The sequence below is a fragment of the Oikopleura dioica genome, chromosome PAR (genome assembly GCF_907165135.1).
Source record: "Oikopleura dioica chromosome PAR, OKI2018_I68_1.0, whole genome shotgun sequence".
Classification (NCBI taxonomy): Eukaryota; Metazoa; Chordata; class Appendicularia; order Copelata; family Oikopleuridae; genus Oikopleura; species Oikopleura dioica.
The window spans coordinates 13,685,752-13,707,189 of NC_137293.1; the positions used below are offsets into that span (position 1 = coordinate 13,685,752).

General features: G+C 40.8%; 10 protein-coding genes and 1 long non-coding RNA gene across 11 annotated transcripts in view; 10 read left to right on the forward strand and 1 right to left on the reverse strand.

Moving 5' to 3' along the window:
* Positions 1-21,438, reverse strand: part of LOC145702536 (uncharacterized) — a 69,748-nt gene that overhangs the window by 28,993 nt on the left and 19,317 nt on the right. The window lies entirely within an intron of this gene.
* LOC145703236 (uncharacterized) lies at positions 3,043-4,343 on the forward strand. Its single transcript, XM_081780572.1, has 4 exons — positions 3,043-3,281; positions 3,333-3,543; positions 3,621-3,758; positions 3,858-4,343. Exons 1-4 carry the CDS (start codon positions 3,135-3,137, stop codon positions 4,124-4,126), a joined length of 765 nt encoding a protein of 254 aa, XP_081636698.1. The 5' UTR covers positions 3,043-3,134; the 3' UTR covers positions 4,127-4,343.
* On the forward strand, positions 8,156-10,294 carry LOC145704995 (putative ATP-dependent RNA helicase DDX4). The gene is made up of 5 exons (XM_081782450.1): positions 8,156-8,336; positions 8,420-8,763; positions 8,804-8,871; positions 8,921-9,289; positions 9,380-10,294. Exons 1-5 carry the CDS (start codon positions 8,250-8,252, stop codon positions 10,204-10,206), a joined length of 1,695 nt encoding a protein of 564 aa, XP_081638576.1. The 5' UTR covers positions 8,156-8,249; the 3' UTR covers positions 10,207-10,294.
* Positions 10,322-10,711, forward strand: LOC145704999 (uncharacterized). Its single transcript, XR_014134538.1, has 2 exons — positions 10,322-10,464; positions 10,517-10,711. It is a non-coding gene; the product is annotated as an uncharacterized LOC145704999 (long non-coding RNA).
* Positions 10,980-11,964, forward strand: LOC145705001 (polymerase delta-interacting protein 2-like). Its single transcript, XM_081782454.1, has 3 exons — positions 10,980-11,317; positions 11,360-11,696; positions 11,755-11,964. The coding sequence occupies exons 1-3, from the start codon at positions 11,001-11,003 to the stop codon at positions 11,896-11,898; spliced, it is 798 nt and encodes a 265-aa protein (XP_081638580.1). The 5' UTR covers positions 10,980-11,000; the 3' UTR covers positions 11,899-11,964.
* LOC145705000 (polymerase delta-interacting protein 2-like) lies at positions 12,034-13,578 on the forward strand. Its single transcript, XM_081782453.1, has 6 exons — positions 12,034-12,191; positions 12,294-12,366; positions 12,411-12,615; positions 12,660-12,977; positions 13,107-13,238; positions 13,283-13,578. The coding sequence occupies exons 1-6, from the start codon at positions 12,164-12,166 to the stop codon at positions 13,475-13,477; spliced, it is 951 nt and encodes a 316-aa protein (XP_081638579.1). The 5' UTR covers positions 12,034-12,163; the 3' UTR covers positions 13,478-13,578.
* LOC145703220 (snRNA-activating protein complex subunit 3-like) lies at positions 14,022-15,594 on the forward strand. Its single transcript, XM_081780549.1, has 6 exons — positions 14,022-14,433; positions 14,475-14,546; positions 14,589-14,913; positions 14,956-15,102; positions 15,146-15,281; positions 15,329-15,594. The coding sequence occupies exons 1-6, from the start codon at positions 14,081-14,083 to the stop codon at positions 15,448-15,450; spliced, it is 1,155 nt and encodes a 384-aa protein (XP_081636675.1). The 5' UTR covers positions 14,022-14,080; the 3' UTR covers positions 15,451-15,594.
* LOC145703221 (macrophage migration inhibitory factor-like) lies at positions 15,620-16,139 on the forward strand. Its single transcript, XM_081780550.1, has one exon. It carries the CDS (start codon positions 15,659-15,661, stop codon positions 16,019-16,021), a length of 363 nt encoding a protein of 120 aa, XP_081636676.1. The 5' UTR covers positions 15,620-15,658; the 3' UTR covers positions 16,022-16,139.
* LOC145701975 (uncharacterized) lies at positions 16,386-17,579 on the forward strand. The gene is made up of 6 exons (XM_081779188.1): positions 16,386-16,594; positions 16,641-16,851; positions 16,925-16,998; positions 17,070-17,140; positions 17,252-17,331; positions 17,376-17,579. The coding sequence occupies exons 2-6, from the start codon at positions 16,690-16,692 to the stop codon at positions 17,577-17,579; spliced, it is 591 nt and encodes a 196-aa protein (XP_081635314.1). The 5' UTR covers positions 16,386-16,594; positions 16,641-16,689.
* LOC145706118 (dolichol kinase-like) lies at positions 17,842-19,278 on the forward strand. The gene is made up of 3 exons (XM_081783638.1): positions 17,842-18,096; positions 18,480-18,605; positions 18,719-19,278. The coding sequence occupies exons 1-3, from the start codon at positions 17,947-17,949 to the stop codon at positions 19,163-19,165; spliced, it is 723 nt and encodes a 240-aa protein (XP_081639764.1). The 5' UTR covers positions 17,842-17,946; the 3' UTR covers positions 19,166-19,278.
* On the forward strand, positions 19,291-21,427 carry LOC145706119 (cyclin-Y-like). The gene is made up of 5 exons (XM_081783639.1): positions 19,291-19,572; positions 19,618-19,979; positions 20,097-20,432; positions 20,476-20,767; positions 20,890-21,427. Exons 1-4 carry the CDS (start codon positions 19,410-19,412, stop codon positions 20,701-20,703), a joined length of 1,089 nt encoding a protein of 362 aa, XP_081639765.1. The 5' UTR covers positions 19,291-19,409; the 3' UTR covers positions 20,704-20,767; positions 20,890-21,427.

Consider the following 21,438-nt stretch of genomic DNA (forward strand, 5'->3'; position numbering starts at 1 on the left):
TCGATATTATCGGATACAATTTTTAATCATTTTATGAATTGACGCATATTCAAAAGAAAGTCCATGTTGAATAGATATCTCCCAAGCAATTATCCTTGTCTACTTTTTGTAAAATTCATTTATGTTGAAATTTACTTACGATAATCAAGCGATATTCTCCTTCATTTTCAATCGGCAATTGAGAATCGCCCTCCATCTAGAATTATTCGCCAGTCGCCGGATCAAAGGACTGTAGGTGCGAAGAAAAACCGTCACCCTGGATAAGAATTGAAACGGGCGACATTTTGACGATGACAGAGCACTAGAAGAATCAAACTGTGCCCAGATGTATGTGAAATCGGAAAAATTGGCCGAAAATTTAAATTGCAATTAGGCGGGCGGCGCGAGCCACAGATGGAAATTGTTTCAAGTTGCTCCATTTTGAATTTTCCGGCGGCTAATTGCCGAGCTCTACTGGTATTTCGAGTCACTCTTTTTGTACTTTTTAGTTTTAATTATTTAACGGCTAAATCCGGTTCCGACATTTTGACCTCTAATTCGACCTTTTTTCGTGGTGGTGACATTGGTGCGGCGATTTAGCGAGGCTTTACACTCGTAATTGGCTTTTTTATGGCCAAGTACTAAATGGACAGTCCTTTGAGCAAAGCGAAAATGCATAAAAATGTCAAGCTGCTTCCTAGTTTACTCATTTAGATCCCCACGAAACTTTAGACAGCAATTTATGTCGAGCTATTGAACGCATTCCAAAAGAGGGTAAGAGTGGCTTCCCGTTTCTCGCGAAAGTCTCGAAGGAAAACTGTGTACAAGGTGCTTCTAACGAGAAAGTGGAATCTGATCAAGATAGGCGACTGCATCCGATTACGAATTTCCAGTTGCCATAATTTCACAGGTGCTTGAGGAGCATCCTCCTGCTTCTTCCCACTTGCCAATTGGGAGTTCGCGGACAGATAAAATCAACACCACACTAGTTTGGCCAGCATCGAGCAATCTACCGTTCTAGTGCAACAAATCGTTCACCTGCTTTATCACTGTTATTGTAAATAAATATAAAAAGAAAGTCTTTCTTGTGATGTAATTTCTAAAAGAGCTGGAAACTCTGTTCGCGCTTGTGCAAAGCGGGGCGAATGGGATTGTTTCGGTTTCAGTCTTTTCGCCCCTATCGAGGTGGCGAACACTACCGAAGTCTACTAATTGAATTATGTGAGAGGAATTTTAATTTTCTACTCCTGATTTTTATCCTCACACGTTCGACCACGAGCTGCGACCACAACAAGGAAGTCAATAGTTGTGGGAACACCCGATTGCGTAATAAAAACCAACGAAATTCAACTTGTAAAGCGTTTAGCTGCTGATTGAATTGCTTCACTCTGGAAGGGAAAATGATTACTTTTTACGATCGCTACATGTGATTGAGCTCGTGTGAATAGTGCTATTATTATGTTAATGATTTCAGGATAAGCTAAAAGTTAATTCAACAATGATTCCTCGAGAAGAATACAAATTGTCATAAAACAGGAAGAATCTTGCGAATGAAAAATTGGCACTAGAACTTGGTTTTGCAGATTGAAGCTTAGGCGTCTAGCCAGGGCAATTTGGCATAAATCCGGGCATAATCTTGACCGTGTGTTTTATCCAAATGCCATCTTTTGCATTTTTTTTCCAAAACTATCAAATTTGTGAATTTTCCGGCTCATGCGCTAATCCGCCCTGCGATGGTCCTGTTTTGTACCACTGGTAACTACTGGTGCAACTCTCGAAAGTGCTCTCAAATCGTCGATAAAGATCCAAACAAATATTCCTCGTTGTGTGGAAAGAACCGGAAGAAAAGGGAGCTCCGGATGATTTGCTATTTGACCGGCCAAACAAATATTATTCGTATCTGCTGAAAGTGGTGATGAATTGCCCACAATCGGAAATGGTAACCGATCTCCATCACAACTTCCTTTCACAATATTGACAACGAAAGTGGAGCAACCGTCGGTCTCATGCTGCGCGTAACTTTCGAATCTATTTTTAATAAGTGACTGCCAATAAAGTTTTTAAATTATCGTCTTGTTTTTAACAAGAAGCTTTTATCTCAAATATAAAACTCATATTTGATTATATTACGCTTGTCTAAAGTATGAGAGAAGAAATCCTTCGATACAATATTCTCGAGTGTTTCTTTGATATCAAGATTTTACGAAGGAATAAAACAATGATCAGTTTGAACATATTCAACAGATACATTTTGAAGTTTTCAAAACTATCAGCAAATTTTATGGTAGAGCGATTTCAATTTTCAAAACTTAGCTGATACCAGTAGAGATCTGCGTCAATGTGTTCCATCTATGTGAATACACTGAATTAAGTCTAAAAATACCCTTTCTTCTCCGAATATAAAGCTAGACTTTCCAACTGCAGCAGTTATCAGTGTGAGACCAACCGTCATTTTCTCGTCCTTAAGAATTCATTCGAATTTGCTCAGTTAATCAGTTAATAACTTTTAATATCTTTCTACACTATCATGATGCGTTTTAACCGACCTTTTCTCGTTCCCATTGCATCTGACGCAACTAATCTGTGGCCATGGTATGTGAAAACTATGATTTTGATAGTATATTACTAGATTTATTGTCTATCGCTAACCGAAGCTATTTTATCGTTTAGTTTTTCCGAGTTTGAACTATTTTTAAAGTTAGTCAAAATTTGACTGTTTTTCATACAATTTTTTATGATTTTTTAGTTTCCAATAGAATTAATCCGAATTATCTTGAACTCGAACAAACCCATTTTATCCATGCTTCTTCAACATGGCAATGTCAACTTTGGGCAAGTATGAAATGAGAAGTGATTCTGTTGAACTTGATAGGAATTTAACGATATTACTGTCTAATTAGCATGCAATTATCGCCGCATTTTGAAAATTTCAGCCCCCACGCCAGGCCAGATTTTAGCACTCTGACGCCACCGAACGCGCGTGGCGCACCGCACTGCTGCGCCCTCGCGCTCTCCCGACTGGACTGAGCGAGAAAACGCATCGAACATTACTAAATCAGTCATTAGACAAGCTAAAACCACAGAAAACGTTATTCTCACAAAACTCAACACTCCAGAGATCCCTTTCAATTGACCCAAGTCCCAAAAAAGAGATCATGAATCCTCAAAGCCTCGGCCTTGCATCGTCTTTGCTCGGCGGTCTCGACCAGCGATTGCTCCAGCAACAGCAGCAGCTTCTTCAAAATCCGTTTCGTCTTGGAACCCAGGCGCTTGACCCTGCTCTCATCGCCCGAGCTCAATTGGTAAGTCATTCATTGTTGATCAAAACAGGTTCTTTACTCGTTTATCTTCAGACATCGCAACTTCCACGACTCCCACAGCTTCCGCAAATGATTGATCCGATGCTCGCCGCTCAGTACGGCTACTCTCAGCTTCTTCACGGAGCTGGTGCCCGCAAAAACGCCACACGAGAATCTACTGCTCCGCTTAAAAACTGGCTCAAGGAGCACCAGAAGAACCCGTATCCTACAAAAGGAGAAAAAGTTTACCTCGCGCTCATTTCCGGTACGTATCGTAACATTTTGTAAAAAAAATATATGAGTGACTTACCTTTATGACGCGACTTTAATATTCATTTTTAGGAATGACCCTCACACAGGTTTCAACCTGGTTTGCTAATGCGCGCAGACGACTCAAGAAGGAGAATAAATGGTCTCCAACATCCGGCTTCGAAGATGATGATTCTTCTTCTTCCCCAAATAAGAGTTCTTCAGTGCTCGGTAAGTCGTCGTCACATACCGTGTGCGATGATAAATTCAAAAGTTTTATAATCCTAGATACATTCTTGCGCTTTGAGGTTTGACTAACTTTCCATTCAGACGAGGAAACCAATGCAGTAAAACGCGTGTCCGAAGATCATATCGAATCCGGATACAGTTCTCACCAGTCGGACCACAGTTCGGAAACATCACCAGATAGAGCCGACTCACCAACAGTCTCCGAGCCCGCGCCCATCCGAGTATCCGCCATTAGCGCGAGCATTCCCGTTTCTCCCCCAAGCTCGACTCTCCCCAGGCCGAAAATCTGGTCCCTCGCAGAGATGACGACCTCGTCAGATGACGAGGAAGAAGAGTTGAATGTCAACTGAGGTTGCAGCGAGGTCAACTTTTTATATTGAAGCAACTACTGTACTCAGTGACTCGATCGCATGTGACAATCTTAAATACTCAAACTGTACATTCGCTGACCTCGTTTACTTCACCAATTACTTTGACATTATTTTTGTTCCGAAACAAACTGATTCCTAAGGATTTTGATTACACATTCGAGCTGCACAATTTGTGAATAAATCATCCAAATATGAACATGCCGTCAATTATTTTAGACAAAAAATATAGATAGACTTTCTCTATTTAAAATTTATCAATAGATTTTCAAACCTTATCACTTTAATCAGGTCTATCACGTATTGAAATAAGGATAACAGTATGTTATCATAACAGAGCAGAATATAACTATTAGCATAAAACGTATCCAAAAACACAGAACTGTAGCTCAATATCAGTTATTGAGTTTCCCGAGAGAAAATGGTTTCATCCTTGATTTCAATGACGAACACGATTTCAAAACGCATGGGGCCATCAAAACTTCCGCTTTTGAAAACGAGGGAAAACAATTTCTCCCTGTGGTATATGAATTTTTGATAGCGACAGGAAAGCTCTAAAGTAATTGTAGTAATATCGATAATCTGGGCTCGCCTTTGCAAAGTGGCTCTCTGAAACAGAAGCCTGGAAGGACACGAGCCATGTCGGGCGGATCCAGCTGTCTGAGATCCGTAACAAATTTAAAACGCGAACAGGCCCATTCCAAACGTGTGAACCCAAGGAGCCCCGACTCAGATCGAATTTTACAAAATCAACAAGTTACGCCAAAATTGGTGTTAAAATCCACAGCCGGTAGTACGGACGAAAACGGCATTATCAAATGTAGAGGCGAGCGGTGGAATTAGTCCACTCGCTCTGCAAAGTCAGCGATCTGAGAAAGTGTATACAAAGGGATTACACAGATTTCCGCACTCGAGTGTGCTTCAGCAGAAAAGAACACATATGGAATGGACCAGCTTATGTCATACAGTCATGGCTAGCGATTTGGCCATGCCTTTTTCAGGAGAAATGCCGAAAAAAACAATAACGAAGGCTTTCGAGAAAAAAAATGCGAATTATGAAGGTTTTCCAGCTGTTGATCTTGAAGCGGTTGTCTTGTTACAAGGGGGTGTTAAAAGACCCCACTGTAGCTTGTATTTTATAAACCGATCTGAAGTCTTTTTTTTATTAGGTAATCAATCAGTTATTATACACTACTTGTACAACTTCAAAAAGCATAAAAAACCTAATGAAAATAATTACAAACGATAGCAGTACATATCATAAATTGATACTTGAAACGCACTATTAGTTATCTTAAACATTAAAATTGCTTTAGTTTGTTGTTGAGGTGCTTCGTTGACTACTTAACTTGATCATTATCCGGAATTCATGCTATACTGTCAACAGAACATCGTGAATTGTTGGGAGAAAAAGTGGACACAGCCATGGTTGTTGGACTCATTTGAAGGATTTCTAATGAGTGCGAATTGGGAACGTCAATTCTTGAAAAGCACCAAAATGTTTCAAGATTTTGAAAAAGGGAAAACAAAACCATCCACAAAACAAAGCTCATTTCGATTTTTCAGAATCGAAAATGGGTATTTTGCTCACAAGCCTTTTTCGACAAAATGGAAGGCTTGAAGCGGAACTTGCTGAGAAAAATCAACAACTTGAGAAAATCAAGGAAGAAATTCTTGCAATAAGGCGGGAATCAGCTCGAGATAGAGAAATAATCAGAGAGCTACAGATAAGATTGGAAATTATGGAAAGAATTCACCGCGCGGGGAGTTCACACCGCAGCTCAGGTAGCCAACCAGACGGTCACCAAGATCTGGGAGGACTTCTTCGTGGTGCCTTTGGTTTCGGCCAACAGCTAGGCGAATATTTCAATCGTCAGGGATTTGACTTCGATCCGACAGGTCCTCAACGACATTACACAAGTACTCGTCAATCGGAAAGATCACCCTCCAATTTTTCCTTCCGATCAAGCGGTAATCAAGGTAGAAAATTAAAGTAAAACTGTTAAAGATCCTTAGTTGACCAGTAAACCAATGAAGTGTTTAGGGCGCTCGGGAACATCAGGTTATCGTGTGAGCACGATCAGCCCTGTCGACGAACTCGATGAATTTTCTTTCAGGAACGGACTGAAAAAATGATATCATTCGCGTCTAATTTGCTTCAGTCTTTTTTCAGTGAAATGCCCGACCCCGATAATGACGAAGAAGAGGACACTTACATTGAGGATTTGAAAGAACAGTTGGTGCGTTTGAATATCCTACTTTCTCCTCAGGAGAATAAGTCAGCGAACTTCAAGGACAGTTTTCTATTTATTCATTCTATTCGTCAATAAATTGAAAAACATCAACAAGTTCGACTACGATCGTAAAGTTGAGCTTATCTACTCAGGATGGAAACTTCAATTTGACCGTGAAAAAAGAGGAAGGCTCAAGCATATGCTCATAATGAAGAAAATTGGTAATCCTATAAGACTGATGAAAAGTAAAAATAAATTATTTCTAAGATGGGAACACTCCTCCTTTTCGCGCGGTTATCCGTGAAGTCGGCAAAGGAGGTGCAACTTATGACATTCGTACGGTGAATAGTGAACCACAAGAAGAATGCGACGGTCAGATGATCGAATTCGACCTTTTTACGGAGACTGTAAAGATCACTGTCAGCTTTTTTTGATAAATTCGGAAAATAAATGATGAGGAACATTTCTGGATTCTCGAAGAATATTGAGGCGTTTTATCTTTCCAGATTTTGAAAAAAGGGAAAACCGCTTTTTCCACTCCCGAAAAGTCTGTCAGTTTCAGTCAGCATTCGTAAACCTCGAAAATGGGGATTTTGCTCACAACCCTTTTTCAACTAACTCGGACAATTCATGTCGAACTGGCTGATCATGACGAACGAATCAATAAAATGGAGGAAGAGATATTTCTTCTAAAGCAAAAATTAGCCAGAGATGATGAAAACGAAAAAGAAGAAAAATTGGTAGCTCTCGCAAGAACGGGAGATGCAAGAAGTGTCCGGTCTTCTACGCCTATGCTGGGAAGTGGTGGAGAAAAGCACCCTTCCCAAGATACCAGACCACTTAGACCAAGAAGCTTTGACAAGCAGATCCGACTGCTGCAGAATCTTCCTCGATTCCCCGTCGCTCTTGGACACCAGCAGGGCTTATCCGAAGATGTTTTGAAGATGAATGAAAAGCAACTGAAGAGGATGAATGAAGGCTTTTCACCGACTTCTAAGGATTGTTTTACTTACGAGTTATTTAAATTAAATTATTAAACAGTTTTTACTCAGAAAAAAAAACATTAAAAAGTTCAACTTTCACCGAGCCGGTCGACGAACTGAAATTTTCTCTCCTCAATGGAAACTCATTTTTGAGCGAGAAAAAAGTGACTGGCTTGACTTGCATAGACTCATCCTCGATAGAAGAGGTAATCGTAAATGCATCCAAAGTAAACTTAATTATTCATTTTTCCAAGATCGCAATACCCCCCAGTTCGAGGCAAAAATCCACGAAATCGGCGAAATTCGCCGCGAAGGAAAGAACCCAACAAATTACCGTATTCGCATGGATACAAGCGGTCCGAAAGGTGAATCTGGTGGCCCTCAAATGATAGAGTTTGACCTTTTCGCTAAAACTGTACTCATCACTGTTACTCTTCCCAAAGAGAGCGAATAAACACAGTAGCAAGTCTTACAACTTGTATAATAATAATTTATTATTGTATTATTACCGCGATTCACATTCGTGAGTGACCAATTCAAAAATCGTTTGAACATTTCCCTGTGCTAAAACATAGGACTTTTGTTCAAACGCATTACAATAGAAATTGATTCTGGTCAGTCAGAAATTGTTCTTAGAATGAAATCTAAGATTTATTGGTGAATATATTCAGTTTTAATAATCAGCCATTAATAATCATTTAAAGTATAAGCTTTGAAAATGTAGAAAAAGCTTGAGTTCTTGTAGAGTCTAAGTTAGACTGGAAAATCGCGAATTTCGGAGCTTTCCAGCGTCCGATTTGTGATTGGCGCCAAGTGCGCGCCACGGTCTGAATTGCCGCGAGAGATAAATCCTCGATTCGCTACAGAGAAAATCTTCGATTCGACAAGATGTCTGACTCTGACGACTACGATTTGCTACCAGACGATGTCCAAGATGACTTATCAACTGCGGGGTCTAATTTCTTCGATTGCTTGGTAATTATTTGTCAAATATTCAAATAAATTCAGAATACGAACATAATGCCTTTTCAATTAAAATACGCAATATTTTTATTCAGACTGTTGGCCAAGCGAGCTCAATATGTCCATCATCAGTTGCCCTCACAGCCAAATCAGGATTCCAACGAAATAACTTCCAGAAAAGAGAGAAAAGCTCGTTCCAAAATAGCCGCCCGCGACGAAATTTCCAGCAAACTACTCAAAAGATCGGCTATATTCCGCCGAAGCTGTCGGAAGAAGAATATAGATGCCAAGAGAATGAAATTGGGAACAACTTCGAGAATTATATGAACATGGAAATGTCGATTACGCCTGGCGATGGAGTGGAAAACGAAGAAATGCCACCGTTACTGGTTAGTTGGGATGATTTGGATTTGCCCGAGAATCTGAGAAATAACTTGAGGTAAGGATACAAACCCAGAATTTCTCTTTATGTTGTCTAGGAAGCTGAAGATGGAGGTTCCAACACCTATTCAAAGATGCTCTTGCAATATTATCAGACACAACTTTGGTAAAATAACGAAATTCCAACCTCTCTTATAAAAATTTCTTTCAATTAGACTGTCTGGCAATATCCGAAACGGGCCAGGGAAAGACGGCAGTTTTCCTTATTCCCATCATCCGAAACCTTCTTTACCAATCCTCCCTGCCTCCAAAGAAAGCAGTTCCTCAATACCCCCACGTGATCGTCATCGCACCGACTCGAGAGCTGGCAATTCAAATCTACGACCATGCAAAAAGATTCACAGTTTATACAGAATTGTTCGACAGGATCAAGATCACCTACGGAGGGGCAAGCATTGATGACCAGGCGGATGAGATTGAGAAGGGATGCCAAATTATTATTGCTACTTTGGGACGGCTTGTGGACTTTGTCAATAGGGAAATCCTGTCCCTCGAGCAAGTGAAATATTTGGTGATTGATGAAGGCAGAGTTTTAAAAATTCTTACAATTTTATTTTGGCATAAAAGGTCGTTAAACATACGCACTTGAAATTTATTTTAAACTTATTTAAAAGCGGATAAGCAACTGATGGAAGGCTTCGAAGAATGCCTCAATCAGTTTCTCCAGCACGAAGATCTCCCGGACAAGAATTATCGCCGCACAATCATGACTTCTGCAACAATGACTCCGGATGTCCAGCTTTTGGCGAAAGATCAGCTCTCTGACAGGTCTTATTATTGCCAAGTTGGCGAGCTGAACCATGCGAATCGAAATATTCGGCAAGAAATCATTCGATGCTACTCGCATTCGAAGTTGAAAACACTCAAGGAAGTTTTGCAACGACCAGATGTGAAAGAAGGAAAGACGATCATCTTCACGAATCAGAGAAGACTGTGTATGACGTATTCGTTTCAGCTGCGGAATTGTGGCGTCTTTGGAGCTGTAGAAAGCATTCACGGAGATCGACACCAGCAAGATAGAGAAACTGCTCTGAGAAGATTCAAAGAAGGAGAAGTCAACATTCTCGTTGCGACGGATCTGATTGGGCGGGGCATTCACATTCCGAATGTCCAGACAGTCATCAATGTCGATTTGCCGGAGAAAATCCTTGACTACATCAATCGGATTGGACGAACTGGCAGAATTGGCCACAACGGAAAATCCATTTCGTTCTATGACCCGTCCAACGACTCAATCATGGCCGAACGTCTCTGCAAGGTCCTTGCACAGAACGACCAAGAACTGCCTGATTTTCTCACGGCAGAGACTTTCATGCATAACCGAGAGCGATATCGATCGATTGCCCAGGAAACGATGCACTCAAATGACTACCTCATGTCAAGAAGCAATTTGAATGGACAGGGAATCTTGACTGGCTTCGATTTTAACGAAGAATGGTAGAAAATACTCAAATTAACTTTAATCACTTATACTTCAAAGTTCACTTACTCACATCACCACAATTTTTACACTGCCACAAAATATTATTGCAAAAGAAGCTCAAAAGAAGTGTTTTTAGAGATGGCGCCGAACGATCCGCGAAAAGCGATGCAGGACAAGTTAGCTCGCGAGAAAAAAGAGCAACTTCAACGCCAAAATTCTCAGCAACGACTTAACTCTCAAAATCATAAATATACTGACGGGACGCACTTTATCAAGGTTTGAAAACGATTATTTTCGGAAATGAAAACTAGCTCAATTTACAATTTAGACAGACTCGAAGTGGCAAAACACCTATTTGCCGGTTATTCCTCGACTCAATCCCGACGGAACATTCAAAGAAAACTGAACTGTTTCCAGAATGAATTCTAGACTTTCACTGCTAAAAACTCTCAAGTAATTCATTGATCTTTTCCCTCTATTTTCTTCTGCCCTTCATTTTTGTAACATATTTCTATAAAAAATACCTCAGAATATAATTGCCCTTCTTTTGAAGATAGAAATCGCATGCTCCGCAGGTCGAATGCGTTAAGAAACATCCTTAGGACGTCCTATCAAGAGAAACTCGTGTTCACTCCAGTAGGATCCATTTCTCCTCCTCTTCCAGCTGGCAAATTTCAGCCCGGCCAATTTTTCATCGCCAAAAATTATGAATACAGAGGACTAGTGCTGCTTTCGCAGGAGACTGAAGTTATAGGAAAGGGTTCAATTTCGAGTTCGAAAGAAATTTCAACGATTGATAATTTGAGAGTCCCATGAAAGGAGAAAATGAAAACGGCAGCTCCTACGAGACGAGTTACATGGTGCTCTGCGATGAGCGCGACACACTAGCAGACTCAAAAAGCCAAATCGACTATCTCGACTACTTTCTCAATGACGGCGAGGTCACATACACCATGAACATCGACATAATTTCACACAAAGACATCATTCCCGCTGGGGACACGAACGTCACTTTTCAAAATCAAGTGGCGGACTTTTACTTCAAAAAATCAGAGAATCCATGGCCGACTGCACCAAATAACCCAAAATTAGTTCCTACATCGAATCTTCTTTCGCTCACTGACAAAAGGTATCATTTATCTATCCATCTTTGATTCATCATTTATCTCAGAAATATCAAACTGAAGAAGTACGTAAAAGTAACCAACAACGTTCGCGTTTCCGTTATTCCAGTCTACCTCGGCCAAGGATTCATCCGCGATCGACGAATCTCCGGCGAAAAATTTTCACGGAACGACTTCATCAAGTCCAGACACTACTGGCAGTATCACATCACAATTGAAAACCTGACAAACGAGCCGCTCGAGCTCATCGAACGGCTGTGGTATATTTATGAAGACAATGAAAGTGAGGACGGAGACAGTAAGGAGGGGAGCTTGAAAAGAGTTGCTGGGAGAGGAGTTGTTGGAAAACATCCGATTTTATTCAACGAAACGCAGCCTTTCAAGGTGAGAAATTGCCAAATTTATCTTTTTTTTTCTGATATTTCAATTGACTTGAATTTAGTATACTTCCACTTTGGACATTTCCACTGGCAAAGGACACATGTGGGGCAAATTTATCTTTGAAAGTCGTCTCGATGGACGCCCAGTAGAAGTTTTCGTGCCCAAGTTTGAACTCTCCTCCCACGTCGAATACGGCGAATACTGATCAAACCTCACTGAAAAACTATTTATTAAAAAGATACATGTATAAAAGACTCAAAAATAAGTAAACTGCCTGCTGGAGCTTACTCGTGTTGATTTAGAAATAATGCTTCGATCAGCGATTCTGTGGCTGGGACAAAATATGTCCGACCGTCGGAGTCAACAGAAAGAGACCACACCGTTTCTAGAACACGTTTATTTTCGAGGGGATGCATGGAGGAAGAGGGAGGAAGACTTCAGTTTAATTTTCGTACTTTTCAAAGGAAGAAATGGTCCGAAATCAGTTCGTTATTCAAGGTACATTTCTGAGTCTTTTTATTTTCTGTCTGATAGACGCGATGAGCCAAGAATCTAAGACTATGGATACAGTGGTGAAGGAAATCTAATTATGATTTTTAGTTCGCAGAAATGCTGAAGTTTTTTCAAAAGTGGGAGTAGTAACATCACCAAGTTTGAAGAAAAAGTTCCATGAGTAAGTCTAATTTTCACTTTTCTTTCGCACTTATTAATTTTCAGATCCGGTCAGAACTTCATCCACAAAGAACTGTCTTACCGTGGTGTTATTCTGTACCCATGGCCCGGAACAACTGTCGATGCCGAGGGAGAGTCTGAAAAGACTCTTTTCTATCAAGTACTTGTGGATCAGCGGGATGCGGAAGAGCTGCCGATGGAACACGAGCTGCTCAGGATTTCTGATGCGGATCGTGAAGCTTTCGATTTCGTAAGTTCTTTCAAATCGGAGTATAAATTCATATTTGATTTTAGTCTCCAACCCGATTCAAAAATTGGGATATCGCGACCCACGAAGAGATCTTCCCGTTCGACCCCATCGACACCAGTCTAGGAGTGAAGCATCATCTAATGCATCATTTCCTCAAGACGTTCTACTCGTACAAGGATGGAACGCCGACCTGGGAAGTAAAAAGAACTCCGACTCTGACGTATTGGATGAACAAGTTCTCGTCTAAGCCGCTTGTTTGCCATGTTGCAGAGGCCGAGTTTGACGTAGCGATGGAAGAAGACTCGACTGAATCGAAAGATGTTGTATCGATTCATGTAATTCCTTATCATCTAACAACAAACGTAAGTTTCAATTTTAAATTTCTCGATAAACTTAATTATCTCCTACGGGATCTTTAGATCTTTCCATCAATAGTACTCTTTTGACGTTTTTGAAAAATGTCCTAACTAGTCACTGATATATTCCTTTAGAATGTTCAAAACTTCAATTTTATCGGACATCTGACACGATTTGCATCACAGAACAGCACTGAATATGAAATTATCGAGAGGACGGTCATTGCTGAAAACGATCAAACGGGCGATATCAAAGAAGATGTTGCCGTAAGTCTATTAACTCCTCAATCAAGCAATAAACGATCATTCAGAAACTGAACATCGCTCTCGGCGGCGAGTACAACAACATCTACCAGCACTCCCGGCACATAGAAATCCCACACGGTGAAAGTCATCTGGTCTTCAATTACAGGGTGAAGCGACTATCAGATGGACTCGAGAAAGACATCATGGTATCGGCTTTTAATGTTTCTTCAAAACACGGTGATCCGCTGTCTCAAATCTGAGAATCTCAGACTGAGATACTGTTCAATCTTCTTTTCTTTCTAATTTAAACTTCGACTTTCTGTAAACCCCGTTCGTTTCAAATACATTCATATAAAATATATTTGACGCGTTTTGTCTCATCCTCCTTGCAGAAAAACATGTGATTCTAGTTAGTAAGCCTTAGATTTTTCAAGAAAGTAAGCATTAGAAATAAGTAGGTAGAGAATATTTTTGAGTTCAAGAAAATCCACATTATAGAGAAAATCTTATTCTCTACCATTTCAGAATGCCGAGAAAGAAAGCCCCTCAATCGACTGTCGATCAGTTGCTGGATCGACAGCCAGAGACTCGCGCCACTGCTCCTGTTTGTGACTATTTGTTGCACGCAGCAAATAGCGATACAACGGCAAAAAGCATAGTCAGTGTGAGAGCATACAGAGAAGGTCTTTGTCAGTCAATTTACCTAAATCACCTGTTTCCTGTCGATGGAATTGCGAATGAAGAAAATCAGGGACGTAGTTTTGAAAGTTTCAGCGCGGCTTTGTTGAGAGGATCTCATCAACACTTTGAAAACTTTTTAAAAGTCACAGTTGAGAGAGCGAATCGCCACGCATTTGGTCGGCATGCATTTTCAAGACCAGGAGACTCTCTTGGATACAACTGATGCGCGATTTCTCCAACCACCAGTAGAGCAAGAGGCAAGACCGCAAGCAGCGCGTGATGATTGGAACCGCATTGACGAGGATAACACATGCCTTGTCTCTCAGCGACTTCTGAAAAGCTACCAGAAGAAACGACAGCTTCTACGAAATGATCAGCACGAACGAGAAACCAACTATCGAAATAGTTTGAAGACAGAGTATCTTGGATACAGACGATTTTCACCACTGGCATTGAAGATAGAGCATGAAACGCTCGAGCGAAACATGAAAGCTGTCCGAGAGAAGATAATGACTCCGGAAAACAGAGAACTAGAGTAAGTGGCACTTTTAAGTTCTAAAATAACAGTTCAATAAGCGTGAATACAGTCGTCATCACTGTTGCCGTATTCCTTCCGAAATCGAGAGGAAATCAAACTCGACAAGCATGGTAAAAATTCTAAACCGACCTCGATTTTAATCGTTTTCTCAGCGAGTTCAAAATTCATAATCAAACGAGGCTGGTGGATCTTGTTGACCGTCTGGTTTGTCCGAACGACCAAATTTCAATGGTCCGCGGGGAGGAGTTCGCTAAAGATCCAACGAGAGATCCTAGACCATATGCTGCCGATATGTTTCCAGACAAATTTTTATTTATACACGATACTTTCTACTACGACAACAGGAATGAGCAATCGCTCCAGGTCGCTTCAAGAATCAAAGATTTTCTTGATCGTCGGCCAATCTCGATTCCCAAGCCGACGAAACTTATTCCGCTCGTTGCTGATCCGGAAAACGGTTACGACAATGACGTTTTGGTAGGGCATAAAGATTTATTCAAGCATAAATGTCCAATCTAGGTAGATGATCTAGAGTTCAACTTGGGAATGCCATATCTTTACCAGCATGTCCGAGACTGTGAACATCTGATTGTATTTATGGATATGAAAGCGATAAGCATTTCTGATCCACAGACGCTCGCAGAATATCCGCAAATGATGAACAAGGTATTCCGGAACGAATATTAGTTTTCTCTAGCCAAAAACTTAGCCGACTCCCCGACGCGTTCTTTGTCGAGTTTGTGAGATGCATTCGGCTGTTTGGGAGACAAGAAAAGATGAAGAAGCAGACTATGATCCTTGTTTCTGGTGTGAGAAGTGCTTCCATATGTTTCACTATACAAAAGGTATCAAGATTACTGTTCTAATTTAGCTTTCTCAGCCTTCTTTTTAGACGAAAAAATGGCGCACAGTTTTCTTGCTAGGCCTTTTACGGATCCCGCTATTCTCTACGGGGATATGAAGAATGAAGAGCCGAGTGGCGAAACAAATGAAGAAACGATGGAAGAAGAATGAACAAGCCAATATATTTTGGCAAGAAAAGAGCTTTGAGACTGTAAATAAATTTCTCGCTCTTCTTATAATCTCAGGCGTTTTAAATAAGAGCAGCTGTATATGTGTTCACATTTGACTGTTTAATGATGGAAAGCTGGAGAAGAAATAAACACTGCCTCAATCGAAATAAAAATGGTAAAAACGACGGAATTAAGATTGATTTCTCAAAATGCCTATGTGCCAGGTTTTCACCAATGTCTCTGCCGATAAGGTCACCGATGATGTCCTGACAAAGTTGCATGAAGTTTTCACTGAAGCAATCAAGAAGGATAAGAAATGGTGCGTTGTGCACATCGTCCCAGACCAAAAAATGGTCGGCCATGGACGAACAACTGATCCCTGCGCATTGGTCAACATCATGTCCATTGGAAACCTTGGCGCTGATGAAAACATCCGCATCTCTGGACAGATCCAAGGATTCCTTGAGGAGCAACTCGGGGTTTCCAAGGAGCGAAATTACATTCGATTCGACGATGCTCCAGCCAAAGAAGTCGGCTGGAATGGATCTACCTTCGGCCCTATTCTTGGATAAATTCCAGAAGCACTTTTCAATACATCAAAATGATGCCTAATTCAATTAGTGTTCACTTCTTCCGAAATTGTGTCTTTCTTAATCCTTTCACTTCCCAATCAATCAATTAGTTTGTAAACTGAAGCCTTCTAAAGTCATCGTCTAGTCTGGAATTGTCGCCATCGAATAAAAAGTATGCAATGGTTTGGATTAGTAGAGGAGATAATTTGCCTCGTTTCATTGTTTCAATCTGCCAACAAGAGTGATTGGGATGCAGGATTTATACTTGCTGGTATTTCAGACCAATTTAATACAATCCAATCATTTGAGTTTAGGAATCACAGCCAGGGGTGGATAATTTGAAATCAAATCATTATTCCATTTTTTCCAGAGCAAAACCGGCTTGATGAATCAGTCTGAAATTTTAGGTAATGATTCGAATATATGAAAGATGAAAGCATGCGAAATTTCAAGCCGATTCATCAAGCCAAATTTGCTCTAGAATAAAATGGAATAATGGTTGATTTCAAAATATCCACCCCTGATCACAGCTCTACTGAATCTTCAGAAATTATTCACTCCCAGTGAACAAAGGTCTCGTTTGAAGTCACCGTCTGCATTAAACTTATGATTAATTTAGATACTACGAGTGCAGCCGCCAGCGAGCATCAACGGGCACATGCATCTGCATGTTTCTCGTCTGTCAACTTACGCTCTCGTTGAGTGAGAGTTCAATGCAGAAGGCGCTTGCATATTCTGCAGCGATGAGCTTTATGATGTACCAGGTGCTATTTTCGGGCTTGTTCAGCGGAGTCAGCCTTCCTCTGTTCGTCCAGGCGCTTTTGTTACTCGTAAGTTGATTATTGATTACTTAGTTTAAAATTGGCTAATCGAAAATATCTTCAAAAAAGTGAATGATTTCAGGTTCCTTCACTCGTCTGCCCCCAACTCCTCACCACATCAGGGATCATCGACTGGGACGATTTAGTCGAGATCAGGTTCGGGATCAACACGACACGCTGAGGGCACGTTTCGTACGTAATGAAAACTGTGTTGATCCCCCTGTGAGCATTTATTGCTTTCTAATCCTGGCTCTTACGGATTCGCTCCAATTTTCCTTTCCTCGAACATTTACCAATGGCTAGAGTTCAATACATACGAAGAATATCTATTAACACGAGAAACAAATTAATTATTCTTGGTTGAAACTAGGATATTTCATTAAAATTGATTGTATTGAACTTTTTCGCAGTGAAAGCTTTCTTGTATCATCTTTGATCATTCTCTCGTTGCGATGGACGATAGAGGCCCAAGCTGACGTCCTAGTAGAGGTAAGAAAGTTAGCAAGTGATGATGTTGTTTTAATTTGGATTAGACGTTTGCGGGTGTCGGAGTAATCATAAGTGCTGGCTGGATGGCATTGATCGTCACAGTATTGATCGTCGCTTGCGCCACCTTAACCAAGAGAGAACGCAATTCTTCCCCTAAGCTCACTCGAGCAGACTGCCACTTAGGAAACGGATACGCCTACGGATCCGTAGTACACACTTGTTCACATAACTTATGGGCTCTGAAATAGAAAGAGAGAGAGCCCAGTCGCCCGTAACGAAACCAGAATAATGAGGCTAATTTGGTAGAGAGAGCGGCGAGAATTTAGCCAGAATTACAAGCCTCTGAAAACACGACATCAAAAAGCGACATGTTTAAACGTAACAGGATTGACATGAGAGCAAATGTTGCACTGCGCAAATGTAACACGGGGCGAAATAGTGAATCATGACCTTTATTGATTCAGAGTAACCAGTGATTCTTAAATACGAATTCAATGATTTCCAAAGAGTTTATTTTGTATCCGAAAAAGAGCTCTCGTTTTCTATGGGGGCATTTGTGCGTTTTGTCTCTTCACCACTCCCGTTGGCCTTATCTTTGGGTATGAGAGCGCAGTAATGACTGTAATCTACGCGTTGGCCCGTCTGTGTGATTTTAATCACTTTCTGATGATAGCTGCCTGGTGCGGACTCACGATTCTCACCACTAAAATTATTGAGAAGCAGCAGAAGAACAAGATGCATCAATTTTGTACAGCACAACGCAAGGTAAACTCGTTTATTTCGATTCTCGCTCATCAAAACAATAGTGGAAGAGGTTATATTTTTTCCTTGACACGGCGATCTTGATTTTACAGCAATAATATTTGCCAAGCAATGGCTTCATAGTTCAAAGTTTTCAAGCGTTTTATCCCGCTAAAAATAAAATCAGACAGAGATAGTTATCGATGGAGAAAAAGAGCGTCTTATATTTAAGCTGGATAATGCTTATGCCTCATCCTCAGATTGTCCACTTTTTTCGCTATGAATATATAGCTTTTAGCCGCTTTTTATGTGTTCAATTCTTTTCCATGAGATATCTCTAGCTTGCTAGCAAGCTCGAATCATATCGAATTATGTCAAAATGGAGAATTAACCCCTTGTGCATTTAGATGTTTCATGGGATCGCTGTTTGTGCACTAATGGTCGGAATCGCTTTCGATGCTGAACTTTTGGCTCTGGTGACCTTTGCCATTCTAATTATGTTCATTTGGGTGGCGCTTTATTCAGGATATCAGGTAATAAAACTGTTAATTCAGCCAAAATGCGTCATCAGAAGAGGCTTAAAAGCCACCTAAATCATTTCTCTAAACGAGAGTTATCCGGCTTTCTATCAAAATATTCCTTTTAGATTTATCCGTATGGAAATAAAGTTCGCCGACTACTCGTGACCATGACAGACCACAGGGATCAAGGGAAAATTATCGCAACGCCGATATACCTTCTTTTTGGAGTGTCATTTCCAATTTGGTGCGATTTAATTAAATTCGGCAAAATAACCAACTCAGCGGTTGCTGGAATCGCCTCCATTGGCATTGGCGACTCTTTTGCCGCCCTGGTAGGAGCTCGGTACGGAAAAACGAGAATTTTTGGAGAAAAGACACTTGAAGGTTGCTTAGCAAATTATGCTAGTCAACTTGTCTTCTACTTGTCCCTTTGGCTTATTGCGCCGCAGTCCTTTGTGTTTTCGGTTGATTTGATTATCAGCTTGTTTCTTTCTTCTTTACTAGAAGCAGTAACCGATCAGATAGACAATCTTATACTTCCAGTATTCCTCTACTCATGTCTCGCGCTCTAGGCAGAAATTCACGATTTTAGAATCTTCCAGTTATCCCCATTTACCTCAACATTCTTCAGTTCAAGGATCCCAATTCTATTTATTTAGCAACACTAGATTATAATAATTTTTCACCGCCGGAATTCTTTTTCTTTTCAGAAATCGTTGATGCGGTGAATTTTAACCTGGCCTTCTTCCTTTTCTTTGGTTGCTGTGTCGTACTGACTGCCTCAAGATTGCATCGTTTACGTTTTTGCGCGAGAAGATGGGCAACCTTTGCTCATGCATGAACAAGCGGAGGCAGCGGTCGACGCGAAATTCGTGCCGCAATGGTGATCCTAGTGTTGGCCGACAGAATGCCGATAGTGTAGCTACCATGTCTGATGCCAGCAGGCCTGTTCAACCGAGAGAGACTCAGCACATAGCAGGTAAGCGCCCTTAATCAAACAGTAACGTAAGTCTTCGCCTTTTAGACAGGGAAGATATTGCTCCAGAGGGAGAGGAGCAAATCAACCCGGCGGACAACATCGCCGTCCCGCCTAAGTTCAAAGCCAAGTCGATGATGAACATCCACGAAGATAGACGATCAGGATCAAGTGCGATGCGCGGTCAACGGGCCTCTTCCACTTCCAATATTTATATCGACGATTCGACGGTTTCGAAGCCGAATGCAAAGGCGATGCAAAAGTGCCTCGCGCTAGCGATATATTATCATGTGAAGAGCAATAATCATGCAGATGATTTGTCCTCCAATGTTCCTGACATCTTCGACGAGCAGAAACATCCGCTCAGAAAGAAAAAGAACCAGAAACCTGTAGACTCACAGTCAGATTTAGTAAGTATCGCGAGTTTTTACATGTATTTTTTCTTGATATCAATGAGCTTTTGATATCCTTCGTAGTTGTCGATCTGATATCGACTGGCGTGTTCGAATATTTACTGTATTATTAAGGAGGATCTGCCGCCACCAGATCATCGCGATGTTTATAAATTCATCCGCTGCTTATTCTCGCAAGCGCAGTTGGCCTCCGAAGTCGCCATGGTCACCTTAATTTATCTCGAGCGACTTTTAACTTATGCCGAAGTCGAGTTTTATCCGGCGAATTGGAAAAGGCTCACGCTCGGTGCTATAATGCTCGCTTCTAAGGTTTGGGATGATCAGGCCGTCTGGAACGTGGACTTCTGTATGATCATCGATGCTGATGTAGAAGACCTGAATATGCTGGAACGAAGCTTTTTAGAATTACTACAATTTAATGTAAATGTGCCTGGATCTGTATATGCAAAGGTAGCATTTAATATTTAATTATGCGCTTTGAACTCTTCGTTAGTATTACTTCGACCTTCGTGAAATGGCGGTCAAGTACGGGATTAAATTCCCTGTGAGTCTGCTTACCCACGATCGCGCGATTAAATTAGAAGCCTCCTCGTCCCTAAGGACGCCCGATAAGGTCTCCGGGCCGAAGACCTCGTATGATGTGCCCAAACATCGCAAATGCTTCTCACTTGACTTCAACTCAAATGCTAATGTGGGCCGTTCGCCCTGGGTGATTTCTTAATATTCAACCGCCACCCGGATACGAAAGCCTCAAATCTTAGTCGTACTTCACATTTCACCAGTTGGTAAGCATAAAACTAGTTTTAACGCACTGTTGATGCTCGATCAAAGGTCAATGATCTGTACTCGTTCCTCTGATTGGCTCAAAAGTCGCCTGTAATTATCTCTATCTAATATATTCTTCTAGCTGCCAAATGTCCGTCTTCAATCTGTCTGAGTGATCCTGGGCACGTCCTGCTTATTGTTCACCAAAAAAATAATCCCTAAAGTTGCCACTGTTATTGTCCCAGAAAGCTTGATGAAGAAATTACAATAAATCATATTTCATATGTTTTACTCCTCAAAACACAACTTAAAAATATTCACGCTGATCTCTTTTCCGATTGTTCTATAAGATCTTTTTACTAAAATGTTTCTTTCTACCTTCTTCGTACTTCTCCTTTTTCTTCTTGTATATAATAATTTAAAAAATATAACAAAGTAGTCGATTCTTGTGTAAAATTCAACTTAATTCGAAGCTAGTGGATCATTACTCTTTGGTGAGCCTTACTTTCTAATCTACAGTAGTCGCAGTCATTCTTTACTGTACTTAAAAACTGTAACCAGCTGTAGTGAACGCTTTCAGCTCGGCGAGGTTTCCCTTCAACTAGCTCTAGAGCAAATTACCCTCTGATGCAAATTATGAGATAAAAAATGCCAATAAATTCTTGCGCTTCAACGAAAAAGTCATCAATCG